At 36.4% G+C, this 22,362-nt stretch overlaps 1 protein-coding gene and 1 pseudogene across 1 annotated transcript; one reads left to right on the top strand and one right to left on the bottom strand.

The window, feature by feature from the left end:
- Positions 1–2,054: 2,054 nt before the first annotated feature.
- LOC142638816 (cellulose synthase-like protein E6) lies at positions 2,055–6,489 on the bottom strand (annotated as a pseudogene).
- A 5,157-nt stretch (positions 6,490–11,646) lies between these two features.
- LOC142638813 (uncharacterized) lies at positions 11,647–12,102 on the top strand. Its single transcript, XM_075812877.1, has one exon. It carries the CDS (start codon positions 11,647–11,649, stop codon positions 12,100–12,102), a length of 456 nt encoding a protein of 151 aa, XP_075668992.1.
- Positions 12,103–22,362: the final 10,260 nt, after the last annotated feature.

The following is a 22,362-nucleotide window of genomic DNA, read 5'->3' as shown; positions in this document are numbered from 1 at the left end:
TTTAAGAACATTTAAACATATTCAAGGAATTTAAATAAACACAAGCATGCTCTTATCTTAATTAACATTATAGCAACATGAAAAACGAGTTAGGGATAGAGATTATACATGCATGCAAGATCCACATGGTGGAGGAGGAGGCTTTTGGTGGAAGTCCTAAATGTGGAGTAGAAAAGAGGAACTAGGAGAGGGAGAGTAAGTTTCACTCGATACATTGAGTCTCAGGAAGACCAAGATACAATGCCGGCTCAAGGCCTAGGCAACTTAGGCCTAGGCCTAAGGCCCCACAGCCTAAAAAAAATTCCCTACTAAAAAAAGGCCTCACTTCTATTCCTGAGGGCCCAAAATTTTCTAAAAATATAACATTTTTTAAATAATTAGTACTTTTTTTAAAAGTGATGTTAAAGATACCACAAATTTTACTATAGGTTTAAATTTAAATTTAACTAACATGTCACCAATCACATAAAAAATTAATTCAAACACAAATAAATTAAGTTGTTGAATTTCATCAATTACAATCATTGTCACATTATATTGTGAACATTTTGCAGTATCTTTAGTATTTTTCTTTTTCATTTCTAACAAGGCTTCCAAAATAGGAGACCAATAGAAATTAAAACCAATTGAAACCCTAAAATGTTTAAAAACAAAATGCTGCAAATATGATATATCATCAATGATGACTAATCTCCTCTAATAGTTTGAGATTTTAATTTTTGTAAACTAATATCCTACAAAGCCACGCACCAAATAATATTTATCTATCTCTTTCTCTTAAAAAGAATATATAAATTAAAATTTAGGTTACAACTATACTTAACTATGCATAGTTATATATCCAAGTTAAAGTAAGTTTAAAAAAAAAATTCTAGTTCTTTTTGTTTAAATTTATAGTTCAACTATGATATTTAATCCTCTATATGAAATTAACCTTAGTCTAATTATTATTATTCATCAATTTCTGTATTTACATCAAATTAGTCTTAATTTAATTAGTATTATATATATTAATTTAATTATTTCTTATATATAAAAAGGCCTTACATAAAATTTCTGCCTTAGGCCCCAAATTTTGTTGGGCCGGCTCTGCCAAGATATAACAAGACTACTCAACTTCACTAGAACTTAAGAGAGAAGAAGAGAAGAGTTTTTTCGTGTCTTGGAATGGAGGAGAGGGAGGGGGGGGAGGGTTATAATAGTTGTAGTGGAAAAAATATGAATAGAAGGTCATTTAATGAGGGTTAACAAAGGATCAAAATGAATCATGAACTTAGACCTTATTTCAAACTTTGGGGAAAGTTGGTGCATTAAATGTAGAGATCGGTAGGAGTGATGAGTAAGCAAAATTCGGTTTATCATGTAGCTATTGTAATAGCCCGCAAAGCCAAATTCAAAAAATCATATCTTACTCATATCTGATCGGAATTATCTCATTCTTATGCTCAAATTGAAGACCCAAATGTCTAGTTTCTGAAAAAATTAACCTCACCCACAAATTCAAAATATTCTGAGAGATATCAATGAAATGGTGAGTAGAGGTCATTTGTTAGAAAATAATTTCAGTACAATTAGCATTAATAGGTCCCAAATTAGTTTACAATTAACATTAATAGGCTCTAACCACTTCCATTTTAGACTTAATTAGTTTCAAAATTATCCTAATTAAAATACTAATTGCACAAATTACTCATTGAATAATTAATGTTTGCCTATCTAATTAATTAAGTGTGTGCAACTTTACCTTAAAATGTAATCCTAGTCAATCAAATTATGACACGTCGTTAATCTCAAATTGATTATAATTATAACCAATTGGAATCAATTGTTCATAATCACATATAGTCAGACTCAATTTGTGATAGTGTATCTTGGTCATTAAAACTTGATTTGATGATAAATTTCAATCTGATGGTCCAATTAGGGCTTATGACTAGTCGATTTAATCGTTACAACATCAAGATCGTTTTGATGAAATGAAATTAAGGATCTAAAGGCCACAATTAAGATGCCTATTTCCAAGGTGAAATTTCCCTTTTACCCTCCATGTGAGGTTAAATGTGGGTTGCAAAATAAGGGGTCAACAAGTACGAAGTAGTTCTTCGGATCAACTAGATTCGTTGCCCATCCCACCAAGCTTTGAGTGTATCCCCAAAACTTAGGGCCTCCGATATGCTGCAAGCATTCTTGGCTGTAAAAACATAGGCAAAGGGCTAGAACCATATGCTTTCGACCTGGAAAGATGAGGCCATGAAATTAGTATATATTAGCTTTGTATTGTGAAACATGGAACATCATAAGAATGCACTCTTTTGCTCTGCTTGACTTGTTACATAAATTTTTTGTATACCCAACTTAATAAAATGAAAATTTTTGTGTTTAATCCATAATCAAAGGGCTATTGAAGGAGCACAATGCATATATCCTGTTTTTATGATGTTGATATGCATTCATTTGTACTATTAGAAAAGAAAAAAGGTAAAAGAAATAAACTTGGGAGATTAAGGAATTTCCATGAAACAGGCAAAGAGGAGGAACAATCACATAATAGAGTGTTGGGAAGGAAATTGAAGCCCTTAAAAGATACATACAATATCCCATTTGGACACCCAAATTTATCTTGCCATGCCCATATGAGAAAGGGCAATATTTGGAGAAAAATATATGAAACATGCCTTCAAACCACCTCTTGTGTTGAACAAGAACTACATCTAAGATAGTTGGAGCAACACCCAAGAAGGCCTTTCTATCTAGATTATAATAAAGTGATTTCCAGTCCCTGCATTGGATAGCCAAGCTAGTTACAACATCTTCGACCGGGCACCCATAAATCACTCGCATATGCAAATTCATGATTACCATTTTCGAGATAAAATTTCCAGAGAGACAGAAAGAGAGGACCTTTTCCCCCCATTGAGTGTCTTTCCTATAGCTACATTCAGCAAGAAATTTTGAAACTTCATCTAATTCATTAACAGTTTTATCAGCATTCTTTTTAGCTTCTACATTCAATTCTCTTCAATAATCCTTAGAAAATACTTTACCATAAAGACTTTCTCTTCTATGGAGACATCTAGTGCCACAACCATATCCATCTACACTAGCATGCTCAACCTTCATATTTAACCATAAATACTAGTATATTAGTTCACCAAATAGATCAAAGTAGGCTACTCTTCTTAAAAACAAAGGTGTAGTCATAGATTACTCACGTTATTAGCTACCGAAATAGAACACGCATAGATATTATTCTTGGTAATATTGTCATAATTTTGTGGAAATTGAACAAAAGAGTCTCATGGTCTTTCTTTTCATCCAAGAAAAAACATAGTTTTTCTCATATTATGCCTGCATCATTTGCATACATGTCATAGTCCAAGTTGAGGATAAAGGGGGCATTACTTTTCTCAGATGGCACTCTTAGCTACACATTTAAAATAAAATGTCTTCAAAACACTAGAAAAAACAAAGGGAAACCATTTATATCATCACGTGGATATGGTCATTAATGCTTAGTTGATCATAATAGAAAATGTTTCAAACTAAACAAATTTGTATGCTTTTTTTCATTTCAAATAGCAACATTTTTATGTTGCTGAGAAATTAAAGAACATAATTTGAATGTAAAGTTCTTATGAGAGAATTTACAAACCATGTTGCAAATATTGAAAGTTTACCAGTGCATTCTTAGCTCCAACTTTGAAGTTGTGAGATTATTGGGGTGTTTTTTCTTGTGCCATATACACTAGCGTTGGCAATCGTCCTCCATATATATCAACAACATTTTTTCCCTTCCATCAATCATAATCTTTTAAAAAATAGTAATAATAAATAAAGTGAGTTTTGAAAAGGGTGTATCATGAAAATTTTTAAGGAGAATACAAGAGTTTCCTTCACAATTGACTGGGGATCTTACTTTGTTACCTTGGAGTTCCATTTTGAAAATTCTTTGTGTTGGTCCCTTATTTCTTTTGGAATCTCTCTCATTTCAAGAGCAGAGTCAATCTGATTTTCCATTTGTTTGTATAGTTTCTTTAAAAAACATAAAATATGTGATCAACCAATTTGTCATCAAGAAAAGTCAATTATTCTAGGTTAAGGATCATGCAATAAGTTAGTTCACTTTGGCTCTGTTTGAGAGTTCATAAGGGAATGGAATATAATAGAATGGAATGTAATGTAATGATCTTAAGGGAATGGAATGAAATGTATTTAAGTAAGAGAAAGGAATGGAAAAGAATGTAATGGAATGGAATTAAGTAACTTAGATTGGATGTTTTAAAAGGAATGGAAAAGAATGAAAATGAATAGAATGTAAGTAACCTTGTTTGTGAGCAACATGGAGGGAATAAAATGAAATCATTTTATGACAATATTACTATTAGATTCCTATTTTAAAATAAAGGGTTGAATATATAGGGGTATTTTGAGAGTTTTAGTAAAAAAATCATTAAATCTAATTTCATCTCCTCCCATTCCTCCCAATTTCAAGAGAATGAAAATTTGAGGTTTTAAGGGAATAGAAAGGAATGAGTGTTCCCTTCTACCCATTCCATTCCCTCTTACTTAAACTCCCAAATAAGGGAATGGACTTTTCATTCCCACCATTAAAACTCCCAAACAAGGGAAGGGAAGAATATTCTAATTTTTTTTTTTTTCCATTTCTTTCCATTCCATTCCATTCCCTTCTTCCAAACGAGACCTTCATGTCTCCTGCAATGGTTTACGCCTAGGTATAGTGTATATATCATGCTAGTGAATTGCAACACATTTTAAAATCTCCTCCAACTTATTAGATAATAATCTAAATCAAACATCCATTAGTATTCATTTTTTTTTTTTTTTTTTTACATAAGATTAATTAAGTCATCCAAACAAGTTACGCGACTATTAAGATGGTTACTTGAATCATGTATAGTAGGTTTGAAATTTTTGCTCTTTGAAATTATTTAAGGAAAAATTGATCAACCGTGAAGCTGACTATAATTTGTAGATGGCATGTGCCATTCATGATTCAACATAAGGGAACTATTAGGGTAATGGCATTTTTTACCTTTTAATTCGATCAACCTAGCCTAACTAAACCCGCCATGAAGTTACCTTGCATAAACGCGGTTTAGGATACCTGTCTGTAGCCGCGTTTTAGGAAAACGCGGCTAAAAAACGCGGCCCAAAAGCCCGTTTTTTGTAGAATTGATAGCCAACCATTCTTGGGCATATCTGATGTCATGAACGTCAATTTGTTGGGAGAAGTAGGCACCTGGTGATCTTGATTCGACATTAAACTTTTTACAAAAAGGGTATCCAATGCTTAGAGAAATTAGTGGTCTCGATGAGAGCATAGAATCTCAACTTTGATCCACCATCATTAGAAAGATAAATACTCAACTTCTCAGGTGGATAATTGTAGGACATGCATGTCCTACAATATTATCCACCCTGGGGTCTGCTGTGCACACGAAAATGTCAACACTTGGTAACTTGTCTTTGTATCCGTAAAATGCAAAGAAAGTATAAATCGAGGGGAAAAAAATGAGACTAAATTATTTTATTTTACCCCCAAAAAAATTGTTGTAGGAAATTGATGGAGCTAGGAATTTGATCTAACAACATTTTAGATTATTAGTCCACCATTAACAATGGTCCTTGTTTTTTTCTTCCCTTTGCATTAATAAGAATCCAATATGCGATTCCAACTCTATTGGGATAAAATTCATTAATTTGACAATATGTGATTCCTAAATAATACTAATAACAAATGATTCCATATATAGTGCCCTGCGGGTAGTGGTCATACCATGGCCTCCCAAACTAGTTAAAAGGACAATTTTTTTTGGGAAGAAATCTCCTCCAATTTAGTATATCACGGCTTATAAATTTATATGCATATGATATTTAAACAAGTGACATTACTAATTAAATAGGTCTTGTAACTAAAATTACACGTTGATAATTTTATCAATCATCACGTAGCGGATTGGAGGAATTTTCTTCTAAACCAGTTTGAAAGTAAACTTTTTTCCCCTCAAATTTTATTTAGATTTAAAGATTTAAAATTAATAGAATAAATAAATAATTATTATATAAATTACTTGATATAAATTTTAACAAAAAAATATATGATTTGAAGGTTGTACTTCAACAAAATCAATATTTGCGTAATGAATTCGAAATAACATCTTGAAAATGAACCTTTCAAATTCACATATTAATTCCATTCATGAATTTCGCGTATAGAAAAAATGTGTATAGAAAAAATTTGTACAGGATGCTCTCGATCCTGCTTCATTAGGCTATTGGAGTCGATGAGTATTTATGAGACAAGTGACAGTTCTATGAAATGAATTTCAATTGGCGATAAATTGAATATTGCATAGCTATTCATTAATTGCTAGAATTAATATCTTTAAACTTTTTTTTTCCCACTGGACTTGTAATAAGTCCAAGTGGCACCTCCCCACTTTATCAAAAAAAGTGGAACCTCGCCATGAGTTAGATGCTTTGGGTCTGGGATGTTGAGCAGTACGTGGAAGCTGCATATCTAGTGTAGCAATTGACTAATTTCTAACCATTTCAAAAAAAAAAAAAAAAAAAAAATCAACTATTTATATTCTCTAAGTTTTTTCTATTGTGTGTTTGTGTTTGTGTTTGTGTTTTTTTTTTTTTTTTCATGTAAATATTTTCAAAAATGATATGTACACAATATTTAATAATACTTTTACAAAAAATCCTAAAGGGTATTTTTTATTGATATAATTTTTTTTGAGAAATTTATTGATGATAATTTGAATCAATTATTTAAATTACTTTTTTTTTTCGAATCAATTATAATAAGAATAATCACTTAAAATTTGTTGGGAAAGTCCTATGAAAATATTGTGGGCTTATGCTTTTCAAAACTTTTAGTCCATTTGAAAACACAAATGCATCACAAGAAGAGAACTTCCAACCAATATTATATTTATAGAAAATATTTGTCATTTTACATAAAAAACAAAAAAAAAAAAAAGAAGAAGAAGAAGAAATTTTTAGTCATTTCGAAAATCACTTAACACGGGGCTGGTTCCTCCTTGAGATCCCAAGCTGAATCTTTATCTGTAATTCTTTTTTTCTTTTTTTAATTTTTTTTATCTGTAATTCTTATGCCCACATGTTCAACAATGATGTCTACAAAAACTATATAATACTGTCCTTCTCAGAATATATATATATATATATATATATATATATATATATATATATATATATATATATATCACTACAAAAAAAATGCATTTTAGAGACGAAGAATTTTTGACGGACTCAAAAAGCCCTATAAAAAAAATCCTATTTTCGATGGCAAAATAAAGCCCTCGCAAATACTTGGTAAAATGTGAAACATTTGTGACCAACAAAAAAAGCTGTCGCAATTATGTGTTGCAGCCGTCACAAATGCTAATATTTTGAAGGGAAATTTTCCCTCCATATTATTTGTGAGGGACAATTAAAATTCTCGCAAAAAGTGTATTATTTGTGACGGTTAAAAATATACCGTCACTAATACTAAATTATTTGCGAGGGCCAAAATCGACCTTTGCAAATAATCATTAAAATGACAAAAATTTTAGAGAGAAATGTTCTCACCAAATTATTTCCAAGGGACAATAAAAATCCCTTGTAGAAAGTTTTTTTTTTTTGTGAGTTAAAAATATGCCCTCACTAATACTATATTATTTGCAAGGACCAAGATTGGCCTTCGCAAATAATCATTAAAATATAAACTTTTTTTGGAGATAAAACTTTTCATCAAATTATTTGCAAGGGGCAATGAAAATCCCTCGTGAAAAGGATATTTTTGTGAGGGTTAATAAAATGCCCTCACTAATAATAATTATTTGTAAGGACTAAGATTGGCCTTTGCAAATAATCATTAAAATATCAAAACTTTTGAAGGGAAATTTTTCCCTTCATGCTTTTTTCTAGGGACAATAGAATTCCTCACAAAAAATGTATTATTTGTGATGGTTAAAAATGTACACCTACTAATAATAAATCATTTTAATGACCAAGATTAGCCTTTCAAATTAATCATTAGAATATCAAATTATAAATTAATGCTTCTTGTAGGGACATGATTTTCAGACCAAGCCCAAAATATAAGGGATCTTGGCCCAGTGAACCCAGTACAATAAATTTGTAGAGAGTGAGTCAAAGAGCTAGGTTTTAGTGTATGGATAACAGTTAATATAGCTTTGGATGATGAGCCAACAAGAATTAAACCCGGTTTGTGCAAGAAAGTTTGTCCTCGGCACAGTCCAAGGAGCTCTGTTCTAATATATATTAGATGACAATGGTTACAGGAGTTGTTGAGATTGCTACAGTGCTTTCTCTTCTCCTTTTTTCATCCCATTTCATGAAGGGCATCTTCCATTATATAGTTCCTTTTGGATGATCTTAATCCTACACTTGTTGGTCCTTTGAGCCACCACTTGAGTGCTTGTCCCATCAGACACCCTTTCTAGCCTTCTGTGAGTTGTGGTTGCTGAGGTAGCACTGTTCAGGGGGTCTTTTCCACATAAATGTGGTCAGAAAGTTAGTTGCAGGGCATTCAATGCGGTGTAGCAGCTTTTCCTTAGATATTTTTGAGTTCTTATCCCTCTTGTATGTTCATGATGCTTGTCCCTATCATTAGAACTTCTTGGAATGTCACTTTGATCATTAGGATCTATATCTGATCTGCGTTTAGCTTATCCGAGGAGATATTCCTCCTCGGACTCGGACTACTCACGACCATGCTCTCGGCCGAAGTCCAAGACCCCACAATAGCCCCTCAAAACTCCAGTTTTTTATTCTCATCCGAGGAAAAAAGTTGGTTTTTGAAGTCTTAAGAGTTAATTATGCTTTGATCCTTTGATTTACACCCGGGGGAGTGCCGTTTCACGCGCCCCATATTTGTACTGTAAATTGATCCTTTCAGAGCTACCAATCTAAGGATTTGGTTATAATCTTGGGTCTGTCTTGACACTTAGTGAGAAACAAATAAATATCATGGAATGTTAATTCCCCAAAGTATGTGGTCCAAGGAGCCATGCATAGCTAAGGTTCTGTTTGAATACTTTGAAAATTGTCATGGAGTGTTAACTTTCCCACATCATCTGGTCCGAGGACCGAGGTATAATTAAGTTATAGTTTAAACACTTGAAGAGAGATGTCATTGAGTGTTAACTTTCCCACATCATCTGGTCCGAGGACCGAGGCATGATTGAGTTATAGTTTAAACACTTGAAGAGAGATGTCATGGAGTGTTAACTTTCCCACATCATCTCGTCCAAGGACCGATGCATGATTGAGTTATAGTTTAGACACTTGAAGAGAGATGTCATGGAGTGTTAACTTTCCCACATCATCTAGTCCGAGGACCGATGCATGATTGAGTTATAGTTTAAACACTTGAAGAGAGATGTCATGGAGTGTTAACTTTCCCACATCATCTCGTCCAAGGACCAAGGCATGATTGAGTTATAGTTTAAACACTTGAAGAGAGATGTCATGGAGTGTTAACTTTCCCACATCATTTGGCCCGAGGACCAAGGCATGATACTTTGAGAGTTGTTATGGAGTGTTAACTTCCCCAAAGCAGGAGGTCCGAGGACCTGCATAGCTAAGGTTCTGTTTAACCACTTCTAAAGATGCTAGTGTGTGTTAATTTCCCCAAAGCAGGAGGTTCGAGGATCAAGGTCTATTGATTCCTGTAAGGAACTCACCTAGGCGTTCAAATCTCGCTTTATTACATGTAGTAGAGTCCCTTGGCCTTTGGATACGTTGTTGTCTATAACTATGCGAGATGGTGAAACCATAAAAACATATACAGAGGTACTGGGAGATGTTCAATGAGATTGATGGGGACTTTGATGATGTGGCTATAAGAACTTTTAAGGTCAGCTTGCCGGCCGAGCATGGTCTGAGGAAGTTGTTAATTGGAAAACCAGTTAATAATGTGCATCAGCTTATGGACTGGATTGATAAGTATAAACAGGTTGAAGAGGACCAGCGGTTAGGTAAAGGAAATGCGAAGGTGGTCTCTTAGGATAGGAGGGACTTCAGGTCGGATAAATACAACAATAATCTTCCTCGGCGAGACTTTACTGGGCAGATTGGGGCTGCTATTATGCCACAAGTGTTGGATGAATACATATTTGTATCGCATACAAAGCATACGTAGCGGAAAATAAATGGATCTACTTCATTTGCAATTGATAACATGCACTATGTAAATTTCAGAATTCAAGAACAAGAGAGCGTACCTTGGTGTGGTGAATTTCAAAACAAAGATTAGAAGTATTTGGGAACACTTTTAATCTTCACTCCAATTCCACTTTACGCCCAAGAAGTGTGGTCTCTCAATTAGTTTCCAAAGGAGAATGATAGAGTGTCTCACACTCACATACACACCATTTCATGTTTATTACAAAAATTCTGTATGTTTCTCTCCTTAAAACTAATTATCTAATTGGGTTAGCCTTTTGAGTCTTTCCAATTAGGTTTTAATGTATGGCTTGGAGTGGGACCAAAATGGATCAATAAGACACTAGCTCCAATGGGTCATGTGCTTTTCTGTCGACTCTTGACAAGTTGAAAGTCACCATTAACTATATTTAATACTGCTATATAAATATAGTTACACTCTAGGCTTTATTTATAAATTATATTGCAAGACTTTATTGTACATGTAACTCCTTCATAAAATATTCGTAGTAATAGAAAGTCATGAATGTGGACTGCCACTTTATAAATTACTACATCTTAATTCTTTGAGTACCCAGTTTAATCATTTATGTTATTTATCAAATATTTATGAAATCCAATTCCATAAATATATACTTTAGTAACTCCTTACTAAAATTTACTAAAGTGATTAGGTCTAATACTCTGAATAACTAAACCCATTAAATTTATCTCAAGGGAATATTTTATATCTCCGTTAAGAGATTATGAATTCCATCTTGAGAATATTTGTTCCATCAACACTAAATGTGGCTGCCCAACAAACTGAGATTTTGATCGTTACTTTAGATCTCACTTCTGATATATCAAAGAAACCTACACCTCATGATCAGTTCCATTATCCTCTCAGGATTAAGAATTCATGTAAATATAAGTCGTGAATTTATTATTCATTTGATAGTCGTTAGGAGAATAATAAATCTCACAACGGTCCAGTTCAATATGTTTTAACTCTTAAAACATATCAACATACCAACTAGAAATCTCCATTTCTATGATCAAGACAAATCATCTTAGTTGATATGTTATAGTCTTTGCAGATAAAATGCCCAATTTCATCACTGACTACGAACTAAAATTCTGAATTTATAAAGAACTTGTGATCTATATCTTCTGTGATTAAATCACATAGATCACATACTATGCACCTTATGGATTATATGATAATGTCTCAATATTCATGTTACCATTGTTTTTAGATAATAATAAAACAACTTTATTAATCACAACATAATGTCATACAAAATGTCATACATAGTATCATACAATAGGATTTAAGGGCACACATCCTAACAACAAGCAGTCAACACGATGTTCTGAGAGCCAATTCACCAGATTCTAGAGAAGATCAAGAATGAGCCATACTTTAAATGACCTAATAAGATGAGTGGAGACCCTGCTAAACGCAATCAGAACCTTCATTGTCAATATCACCAGGAGCAAGGACACACCACCGAAAATTGCAGAACCTTGTGGAATCATTTGAAGCATTTGGTCAGAGATGGAAGGTTGAAACAATTCATGTATAGGCCCAATGGGCAAGCGGATCCTACAGGTTTAGGCACTCAAGGGAACAGTTCTTCAAGACCTCCATTGGGCACCATTAATGTCATTTTTGCTGTTCCTAGGAGGACCAGTTTGTGTCCCTCCAGAATAATGATTGTAGCTTGGCTGCTACACGAGGACTCTAATCATGAGCCGAAGAGGACTAAGGTTGCAATTCAACTGGCATTGAGTTTCTTGGAGAAGGATAAGTTTGGAACTATACAACCACACGATGATGCTTTAGTGGTCACACTGAGGATAGGGGGGATACGATGTGAGGCGTGTACTGGTTGATCAAGGTAGTGGGGCGGAAATTATGTACCTCGACTGGTATAAGGGGTTGGGGTTGAAACCAAGGGATTTAACTAGCTATGATTCACCCCTAGTAGGTTTTGATGGAAAGATGGTTATACCAATGGGGCAAGTCAAGTTGCTAGTGCAAACGTGGTCAGAAGTTGTAGAAGTAAACTTTATAATGGTGGATGTGTATTCTCCATACACAGCCATTGTGGCACGACCCTGACTTTATACCATGGGGCTGTCCCTTCCACTTTACATTTGAAGGTAAAGTATCCATCTGGCGACCAAGTTGAGGAGCTGATTAGAAGCCAATCTACAACTAGGCAATGTATGGTGGCTGCAGTTAGACATCAAGCTGATGGGGAGTCCTCGACATCAAATGAGAACGATTTGTAGCAATTAAAGGAGTCGATGATATCAGAGGGTCTAGTGGCAGAAGCAGAATGTGAAGGTTTAGAACGGGTTTTTATAAGTGATGATAAAGAGAGGTATTTTTAGGCAGGAGCTCAACTGCCTCCCTAGGAGAAGGAAGAGTTGATGAAGTTCCTTAGGGAGAACATTGATGTTTTTGCTTGGAATGCTTATGAGGCCCTTGGAGTCGATTCGAGCTTCATTTGTCATCATTTGAATGTCAACCCCACTGCCGTACCAAGGAAGCAACCACCTCGGCGATCGTCTAAGGAACATTTTGAAGCTGTCAAGGAAGAAGTAATCAAGCTCAAACAGGCAGAAGCTATCAAGGAGGTATGTTATGTTGATTGGTTGGCCAACACAGTGGTGGTTAAAAAGAAAAATGGAAAATGGCGGGTATGTATAGACTTTACTAATTTGAATAAAGCGTGCCCCAAAGATCCTTTTTCCATGCCTCGCATTGATCAATTGGTGGATGCCACGATTGGGCATTCTCGGATGAGTTTTCTAGATACTTTTCAAGGTTATCACCAAATACCTTGGGTTTTGGACGATCAAGAGAAAATAGCCTTTGTCACTCCTATGTGAAACTATCATTACAAAGTAATGCCTTTTGGTTTGAAGAATGCGGGAGCTACCTACCAAAGGTTGATGACCAGGATGTTCGAATCGCAGTTAGAAAAAAGTATTGAAGTTTATGTGGATGACATGTTGGTGAAGAGTAAGGTGGTGTCCGAGCATGTTGGGAATCTTGGGAACATCTTCAAGATACTAAGGGAACATAAATTACGCCTAAATGCTTCTAAATGCTCTTTTGGCGTGGTGTCTGGTAAATTTCTGGGTTTTTTTGGTTACACATCATGGAATTGAAGTCAATCTTGATCAAGTTAAGGCAATTAACAGTTTGCAACCGCTTCGTAATCCTAAAGAAGTTCAAAAATTGATGGGAATGAAGGTTGCCTTAAACCAGTTTATCTTTTGATTCGAGGACAGATGTAGGCCTTTCTTCCAGTTGCTGAATAAATGGAATGGATTTGAGTGGACAGAGGAATGTGCTTTGGCTTTTCAACAGCTTAAAGAATATCTTTCTCGGCCACCTGTTATGTCCAGGCCCGAGGTGGATGAAGTGTTGTTTGCTTACATTACTGTGGCTTCCTATGCTGTTAGTTTGGGGCTCATAAGGGTTGACAATGGTGTTCAAAGGCTAGTCTATTACATGAGTAAATCATTGCATGAAGCTGAGATTCGTTACTTACTACTGGAAAAAGCCATTTTGGCAGTGGTGCATGCCATGCGTAAGCTTCCCCACTACTTCCAGTCTCACATAGTAGTGGTCCTAACCTAACTCCCGCTTAGATCTCTACTTTAGAGTGCTGATTATACAGGAAGGATTGCCAAGTAAGAAATAATTCTGGGGGTTTTTGATATCGAGTATATGCCACGCACCTCTGTAAAAGGCCAAGTCCTCGCTGACTTGGTGGCTGAGTTCGCTAAGCTCTCATTAGAGGAAAATACGAAGATGTCAGACATGGATGAAAAATTAGTTGGCATGATCTCCCTGAAAGAATCTCTATTTTGGAAGGTGTACGTGGATGGTGCGGCAAATCAAAAAGGATCGGGATTGGGGCTGGTTGTAATATCTTTAGATAAGATCATTATTAAGAAATCTTTGAGCATGGGTTTCTCGGCCACAAATATGAAAAGCTCTACTAGTAGGAATGACCATGGTTTAGAAAATGGGAGGGAAAACTGTGGAGATGTTCTCGGATTCGAGATTGGTTGTAGGCCAAGTGGAAGGGAGGTTAGAAGCTAGAGATCTAAGGATGTAGGAGTATTTAAGTCGGGTTAGACGTTTGCAATCAAATTTTGAATCTTTTACTTTAGTGCAGATCTCTAGAAACAGAAATACTCATGCTGACTCTTTAGCCACCTTGGCAACATCCTCGATTTTGGCTGTCTGAGGATTGAAAGTTATACAAGCGCTCTTTTTCTAGACCATACCTGCTGTGTATACACCCTGAAGTAACGGAGCTACTTCTAGAAGAATTGCACGAGAGAATTTATGGAAGTCATACAGGAGGTAGATCCTTATCTCATAGAGCCCTTACCTAAGGATACTGGTGGCCCAATATGTAGAAGGAAGCACTAGAGTACGTAAAGAAGTGTGACTAGTGTCAGAGGTTTGCTCCTAATAATATTCATCAACTAGGGGCATCCTCAATCCTCTATCCAATCCTTGGTCTTTTGCTCAATGGGGCCTAGATATTGTAGGACCCTTCCCCAAGGTCACAGGGAATAGAAGGTGGCTGCTGATCGGCATGGATTACTTCACTAAATGGGTTGAAGCCGAGCCACTGTCAAATATCAAGGACTTGGACGCAAGAAGATTTGTTTGGAAGTCACTCGGTTTGGAATTCCTCATATCCTTATCTCGAATAATAGCGTTCAGTTTAATAGTAAGGTCTTTAGAAGATATTGTTGCGACCTGGGTATTACGAATAGATATTCCACCCCGGCTTATCCACAAGGGAATGGACAAGTCGATGCTATTAATAAGGTACTAGTTAATGGGCTTAAGAAAAGATTGGATGATGTTAAGAGAAAATGGTTGAAAGAGCTGTAAAACATCCTTTGGACCTACAGGACTACACCTCATAGGTTTACAAGAGAGATCCCATTTTCAATGACTTATGGGGCCAAGGCAGTAATTCCTCTCGAAACAGGTTTCCTAGCACTGAGGATGAGTTCTTTTAATCCGAGCAACAATGATGAGTTGTTAGAAAGGAGTTTGGATTTGATTGAAGAACGAAGGAAAAATGCCATGGTGCAACTAGCATATTATCACAACAAGCTTAAACAGGGTTATGACTCGAACGTGAAGTCAAGACCATTGGCACTAGGGGATTTGGTGTTAAGGAAGGTTTTGGGTACTGCAAAAAATCTAGCTTGGGGAAAATTAGGGCAAAACTAGGAAGTGCCATATCACATCACCTCAGTAGCTGGAATAGGGGCTTATTATCTTGAAGACCTGAATGAAAATGTTGTACCATATCCCTGGAATGTAAATAACTAGCGAATGTATTATTATTAATGAAAATCTTTTCTGTTATATATAGCCTATTACTTCATGTGTTACATTCATTAGTTCTCTAAGTATCAAACAGAATCTTGGTTATGCTTGGGCCCTCGGACCACATACCTTGGAAAAATTGATATTTTCAATTATTTCTCTAAATATCAAACAGAACCTTGGTTATGCTTGGCTCCTCGAACCACATATCTTAGGAAATTTGATGTCTACAATTATTTCTCTAAGTATCAAACAGAACCTTGGTTATGCTTGGTTTCTCGGACCATATACCTTAGGAAAATTGATATCTTCAATTATTTCTCTAAGTATCAAACAGAACATTGGTTATGCCTGACTCCTCGGACCATATATCTAGGAAAAATTGATATCTTCAATTATTTCTCTAAGTATAAAATAGAGCCTTGGTTATGCTTGGCTCCTCGGACCACATACTTTAAGAAAATTGATATTTTTCATTATTTCTCTAAATATCAAACAGAGTCTTGGTTATGCTTGGCTCCTCGGACCACATACTTTAAAAAAATTGATATTTTCCATTATTTCTCTAAATATCAAACAGAGTCTTGGTTATGCCTGGCTCCTCGGACCACATACTTTAAAAAAATTGATATTTTCCATTATTTCTCTAAATATCAAACAGAGCCTTGGTTATGCCTAGCTCCTCGGACCACATGCCTCGAAAAAATTGATATATTCTACTATTTTTCGAAGTGTGAAAATTGATTTTGGTTACATCTGGCTCCTCGGACCATAGTGATCTGGACAAAATGAGGTTTATAAGCATCACTTAAAGCATTTGTAAGCATATTAAATATATATTTGTTGCCTGGTCAATATCTAATTGCTTCCTCAAAATCTTTAGGCTTATGGGGAATGATGTGGATGATAGCTCTGTTATGATGTATGGACTATTGAGTTAAAAGTGTGTTTTATTGATATTATGGACTTAGTAATGTTTATCTTAGTATTATCATTTATGTAGATATCAAAGTGGGGCATGTCTCATTATCTTACTAAATGAGTACTAAGGAAAACATAAATTACACAAGGAAAGGATACAAGCATAACCACCATGAATAAAGAACTTGCAACTCTTATTAATTTAAGTCTCGAGAAGAGGCAATTTACTTACAAAAGATCCACTTACATATAGTGGCAAAATGCCATCGCTAAAAGAAAAAAAAAATTGTGTAAAGAAAAATTTACAAAAAAAGAAAGAAAGATGGCCCCCAAGGAAATAAAACCCTATAAGCTAAACTTTAGCTGTAGGAGCAGGGTCTTTTTTGGTTGGAGAAGGAGGGCCTTCTTTTTTGCTTGTTTGAGAGGCATTAATATCTTTGACTGTGGGATCAACCTCTTTGGATTTGGCCCCTACCTCCTTCACGTTGGTCGCAACATCCTTGGCCTTGGTAGCATCCTTGGCCTCTGAGGGAGGTTTGACCACCTTGCCCTTGCCTTTATCCTTGCCCACCTCGCCCCTTTGGCCTTGATCACCAGTTTGGATGGATTCTTTGGAAGCTTCAAGGGGCGGAGGAAGACCTTGCACAGCCAGGGGCTGCTCAGAAGATTCTAAGGAAATGGCAGGAGAAGGTGTAGGGGCAACTGGGATTTCACGAATGTCGGGATGGTAGTGTACATTCCCTAGTTGTCTCCACTTTGAGGAAGCAGGGACCCCTGCAAGGTCGAGGGCTTTTTCCTATGTTTCCTTGTAGTAATCCGTACATACCTTGGCCAGCTCCTTAGCCAACCGGATCTCAGTTTCTTCTACTTTGCGGTTGTAGGATACTTTTTTTGCGGCCTCCGTAGCTTCCTCGGCCGCCCAAGCAGAGGCTTTGGATTTTTCCAAATCAGCCTTGAGCTTTAGAACCAGCTGCTTCTGTGTGGCCAGATCTATTTCCTTCAGATGAAGTTGCTTGTGTTGGTCTTCAGCCTGCTCCTAGGCGCCCTTTAAACTAGACTCTACCCTCTTATACGCCCTCTCCCTGGTAATCAATTTGTTGGCCAACTTCTAGTTCTCCTATTTCATAGCTCCTAAGGCTTTAGTGGTTTGGGGGTGGAGTTGGATCTCAGCCTGGGTCTCCTTCCTAGCATCTTTGACCCACTCCTCGGCCATACAAACTTCTTGGATAGTCTTCATAAATATGATAGAGAAATCAATAAAAGAGAAAAAAGAGAGAGGGTAAGAGAGTAAAGGATTAAAAGAACGCCTTACAATTTATCTAATAGAGGTGATAGCAGAACTTACCATGGCGAGATCTTTCTTTAGCGACATAAAGAGGTCTTGCTACCTCATGTTCTTCAGAGTATCCATGTCTCTTGGCAAGAGGATAGGTTGCTCTAAAGCTTCAACAATGTAGGTAGAATGCCCTCTCTAGAATTCTCTAATAGAAGAATTCCATGGGATAGCGATGCCATCCAACTCCAGTCGAGAAGCCCAAACACGTTGCTGGCGCACCTCGGTTGTAGCCGAATCCTCCCTGTTGTCTGCGGGGGAAACCTGTTTATCTTTAGCCATTTTTTGTTGTTTGGCCCCCTTTGGAGGGACCACTTCTCCCTCCTCCATTTCCTGCTCCTTCCTTTTCTTCTTTAGATTATCCATAGGAAGTAGGCCAGTTGTGGTTGTAGGAGGAGGAGGGTGAGGTGGGAGGGTGAGTGGCAGTTGGGGTTTAGGGGCCTCTTTGGATGACGACCCTTTGTGCCTAGCAGCCATGATATCCTTCAAGCCCTTCCTCGAATTCAGAGCCATTGATTCTTCCTCGGCTTCACTACCTACCTCGGCGATTATCAACGGAGGGAAATGTGCTACTGATCTATTGAGCTCACTCTCGAAATCTAAGAGGTCGATTGGATTAATTTGCTCCTCTTCTTCTTTCTCAAGTTGGAATCGATCTATTTCCACCTCGAGAGACAAGCATGAGGAGGTAGATTCCTCCCTGTAAACTACTACTTCGGGATGTGCAGGAGGGGGAAGTGCTGCTACAGGGCGTGCGAAAGAAAGGGAGGAAACTTGTCGGGCAGGTCTGCTCGGGCAAGAAATCCAGCTTTGGAGACGTCTATTCTTCGGTGCCTAGGGTTGCTTGCTGTGATTACGTTACCCACATCTTGGAAAATGACGGATATTGGCTCAAAGCCCAGGATGAGATGGACTGCACTCACGAACACCTCGGATCTTAAGACTTTGTTGAGGTCTTTGATGTTGGTTAGGCTTAAGCAAGGTGCTACGTGTTATTTGTTTGCAAAAACATCCAAGGAGCAAATCATGATCAGATCAATAAAGTCCGTCATCAAAAGGAAATGTATGTAAAAAAAAAAATGAACGATAAAACTAATAAAACTAATAGAACTAAATCCCGTGCCAAGGGACCTAATCCTATGGAATCACACCTAGTGTTCCCTCTCGAATTGGGCGGTGAAGACCGTCGTACCACTCCGCGAAGGCGATTAGTTAGTCGTCTTTCTTGCCCTTGTTGGACTTGGGAAAACACGATATGAGCCTAACAATGCTGGACCTAGACTTGAGGTAATACCTTGAGTCAGCGAGTGAGTGAGACTCATATATATGGACTACGTCGTGCCATGTGAGTCTCAAACTCATCTGCTCATTGAGAGCGTCGAGGCTACCTAAAATTCTAAATACATTGGGTGCACATTGGCGAGGGCACAACCTATGGTTACACAGGTAGTCTCGAGTTATGTTCCCTATCGGAAGCGTCATTCCTTCTTCTATGAAGGCGATTATAGGAATAACGATTTCCCTTTCTTGCCTATCAGTAAGTATCTGATCTGGGGCACAATACCTCAAACCAACTCCTTGGGGAATGTGGTATTTGGCTCTAAAACCCTCCATACCAGCGGGAGTGTCTACTAGGTCTTTGAATCTACCCATTTGAACAAAATAAAAATGAAGATTTTGAAAAAAGGGTAAAGATTAGGAGGCCGAGAAGAGTGGCCGAAGAGAAAAGAACCTAGGAGTGTGAAAACTTACAAGAGAAAGAACAGATGATTCTTTAGGAACTTCTTGAGAGTTAGGAAAGTGAAGGATTCTTAAGGGCTAACCAGTTTATGAAGTAAAGGAAAAATTGTGATCTCCTAGGAGTTTTATATGAGAGGCAGGATTGAGTGGGAGTTATCCTACTCAAAATTCAAGGAGAAATTCTGACCATAGGATTTGCATCGCACCGTTGAATGCGGAGGACAGGGCGCTGCCTGAAGCATTTAATGAGGCATCACGGGCCTCGAAGTGTCAGAAACGATTACAAGAGTGGGAAACAACATTCTCACGTATAGAGGTTGAGGAAGCATGTAGAAGTCGTTGCACTGGATCAAAACCTCGATTTTCTCCTCAGATGGGAGAGAAAAACGAAGTTTTGAGGGGCTATTGTAGGGATAAAAAGCCCAAGGTGCATTTTTGGGCCATGGGCTTTGTCCGAGGTTGTTTACTTGTCCGATGACGGATTTATGGAGATAAAGATGTCAGACCTAGAGACCTACAAGCAAATTGTAACAAAAAAAGCTAAGGGAAGTAATCTAAGAAGGGATATCTCTTCGGCTAAATGAAGTAAGGATTAGATGGTACGTCATGTTGTCTATAATAATCTTTTAAGAGGTCTAGTGGATGAAGATATGTTTCACGGGGGCATAGAGAGCATAAACAGTTGGGAAATATATAAAAGAAAGCTGCTACCACCTCATTGAATGCTCTGTACCTAAGTCTCTGGCCGCATTAATGAAGAAGTGATATCTGAACAGTGACTTTCAGCCTTACAGCTATTACTCAAAGACTTCCGGAAGGTGCTGATGGGACAAGTATCAACGTTAGCAGACTAGACCTACACGTGGAGAGCAAGAAGGAGGAGATATAAGGGGGAAGAAGGTCCTGGAGAGAGGGAGATGGAGAAGAAGGAAGAGAAAACATTGTAGACTGAATATCTGTAATCAATCTTTAAGAAATAAGAAATACAAGAATCTACTCCTCGGCTTGAGTCCGAGGACAACTTTCATCATACAAACTAATCCATCCTTATCATTTTGTAATTTTGGGTCACTGTTGTTGTCATAGAAGCTCATTAGAAACAAGATTTCTAACTCACTCTCTATAAATTTATTGTATTGGGCTCTTCGGGCCGAAACCCTTCCTCTTGTTGGGCTTAGGTACAAATTGCGACCTTACAGTATCAACAAAACCATTCCAGATCTTTTCCCTCTCTCAAACATCTCTAAACTCAATGTCAATCAAAATACAAACTCAAATCGCAATTTTAAAACTAATCAAATTAGAATAAAAAGAAGAAGAAAGAAATTTGATCCATCTGAGCAGTGGTGGGGATCTTTAGCCTTTGTCATCCGCCGGCGATCTTTATGTGTGTGTGTGTGTGTGTGAGAGAGAGAGAGAGAGAGAGAGAGAGAGAGAGAGAGCATCTCATTTGTTTTGGAGTGGTAGAGAAGAATAGCAAAAAGAAAAGTGAAGACAGAGAGAAGGGAAAGAATAAGTGCAAGGAGGAGAAAAAAAGAGGAAAAAAGGAAACGTGTGGATCAAAAACAAAATAAAGAGATCAAGGAAAAATAAAATAAATTATAAGAAACTAAAATTGGGAAATGCTACCACAATATTGTCATAATACTTTCACAATAAATTTTAAGTGATGGGTTGTTCCTAGTTAATATTAGTGAGAAAAAAATAATTCAAGTGTTGTGTTCAAATTAAAATTAATAACTTACCACATATGATTTATTGTGAAAGTATTGTAAAAATGTTTAAAACGTAGTACTTCTTATTAAAGTTAGATGATTCTACGACTCATTATATTATTGCCACAAGTGTTTCACTAGATTTATTAAAAAAATATCATTGTTGGAAAATTTTAAAAATATTACCTTTGGGAGATTTAAAAAATATATTTGTTGAGAATTTGAAAATTATGATGAATGAAGGAAGATTGAAAAATATATATATTAAAGAAAGAACAAAGAAATAATATTTAAAAATGATAGAGAAATAATAAAGAATTTGTTGGAAAGTGTACTTGAAAAGTAGGTAGGTAAAAGGAAAAATGAATTGTTCACTTTTCAAATAGTACAAAAATTTGAAAAAGTAGCTGGAGATGCTCTATAATGCATTTATAGATTCAAATTTCTGGCACTTTTTTTTTTTTTTAAAGTACAAACCTCTTCAAGTATCTAACTATTCTCTCGAGTATATATAGTCCCCATGTTCCATACATACACACGATCAAATTGAACACTATGCTCACATATGACATATCTATGTGAAGCACTGGCAGTGCAAATCAAATTGGGAGCTTGCCTGTTCTCACAAGGCAATGGCAGTGTAGTATATGTCCTTTGTTGGGACTTCATGTGAAGTTAGCTTCATGGAATACATCCCAAATTATTTTGAATGATTGTCATCCAAGACTCGTTCTCTACCACTAGCAGATCTTGTTTGAATGCCTAGGCTGTGGTTGTAGCTGTTATAAAGAAATAGTATTGTTTGCATTGGGAAGCATCCTTTGTGCTTTTAAAGAGATAGATTTTTTTTTTTTTTTTTCATTTCAAAATAAATGAAGTATTTTGGAAATGCCTACATAACATTACCTAAATAATTCACGATGGGAGACACCTGTGCTTTGTTGAGGAAAAGAAGAAAGATCAGTATTAATTTAGTAGGGATCCTTAAATCACATATAAATTGGGCAGAAAAATAGATACATCATATAGATCATAGCACTTCATAGTCCATATGAACTTGGGTT

The sequence above is a fragment of the Castanea sativa genome, chromosome 6 (assembly GCF_040712315.1).
Source record: "Castanea sativa cultivar Marrone di Chiusa Pesio chromosome 6, ASM4071231v1".
In the NCBI taxonomy this organism is placed as follows: domain Eukaryota; kingdom Viridiplantae; phylum Streptophyta; class Magnoliopsida; order Fagales; family Fagaceae; genus Castanea; species Castanea sativa.
Note: the sequence above shows the minus strand (reverse complement) of the source record. Positions and strands in the feature narration are given on the sequence as shown.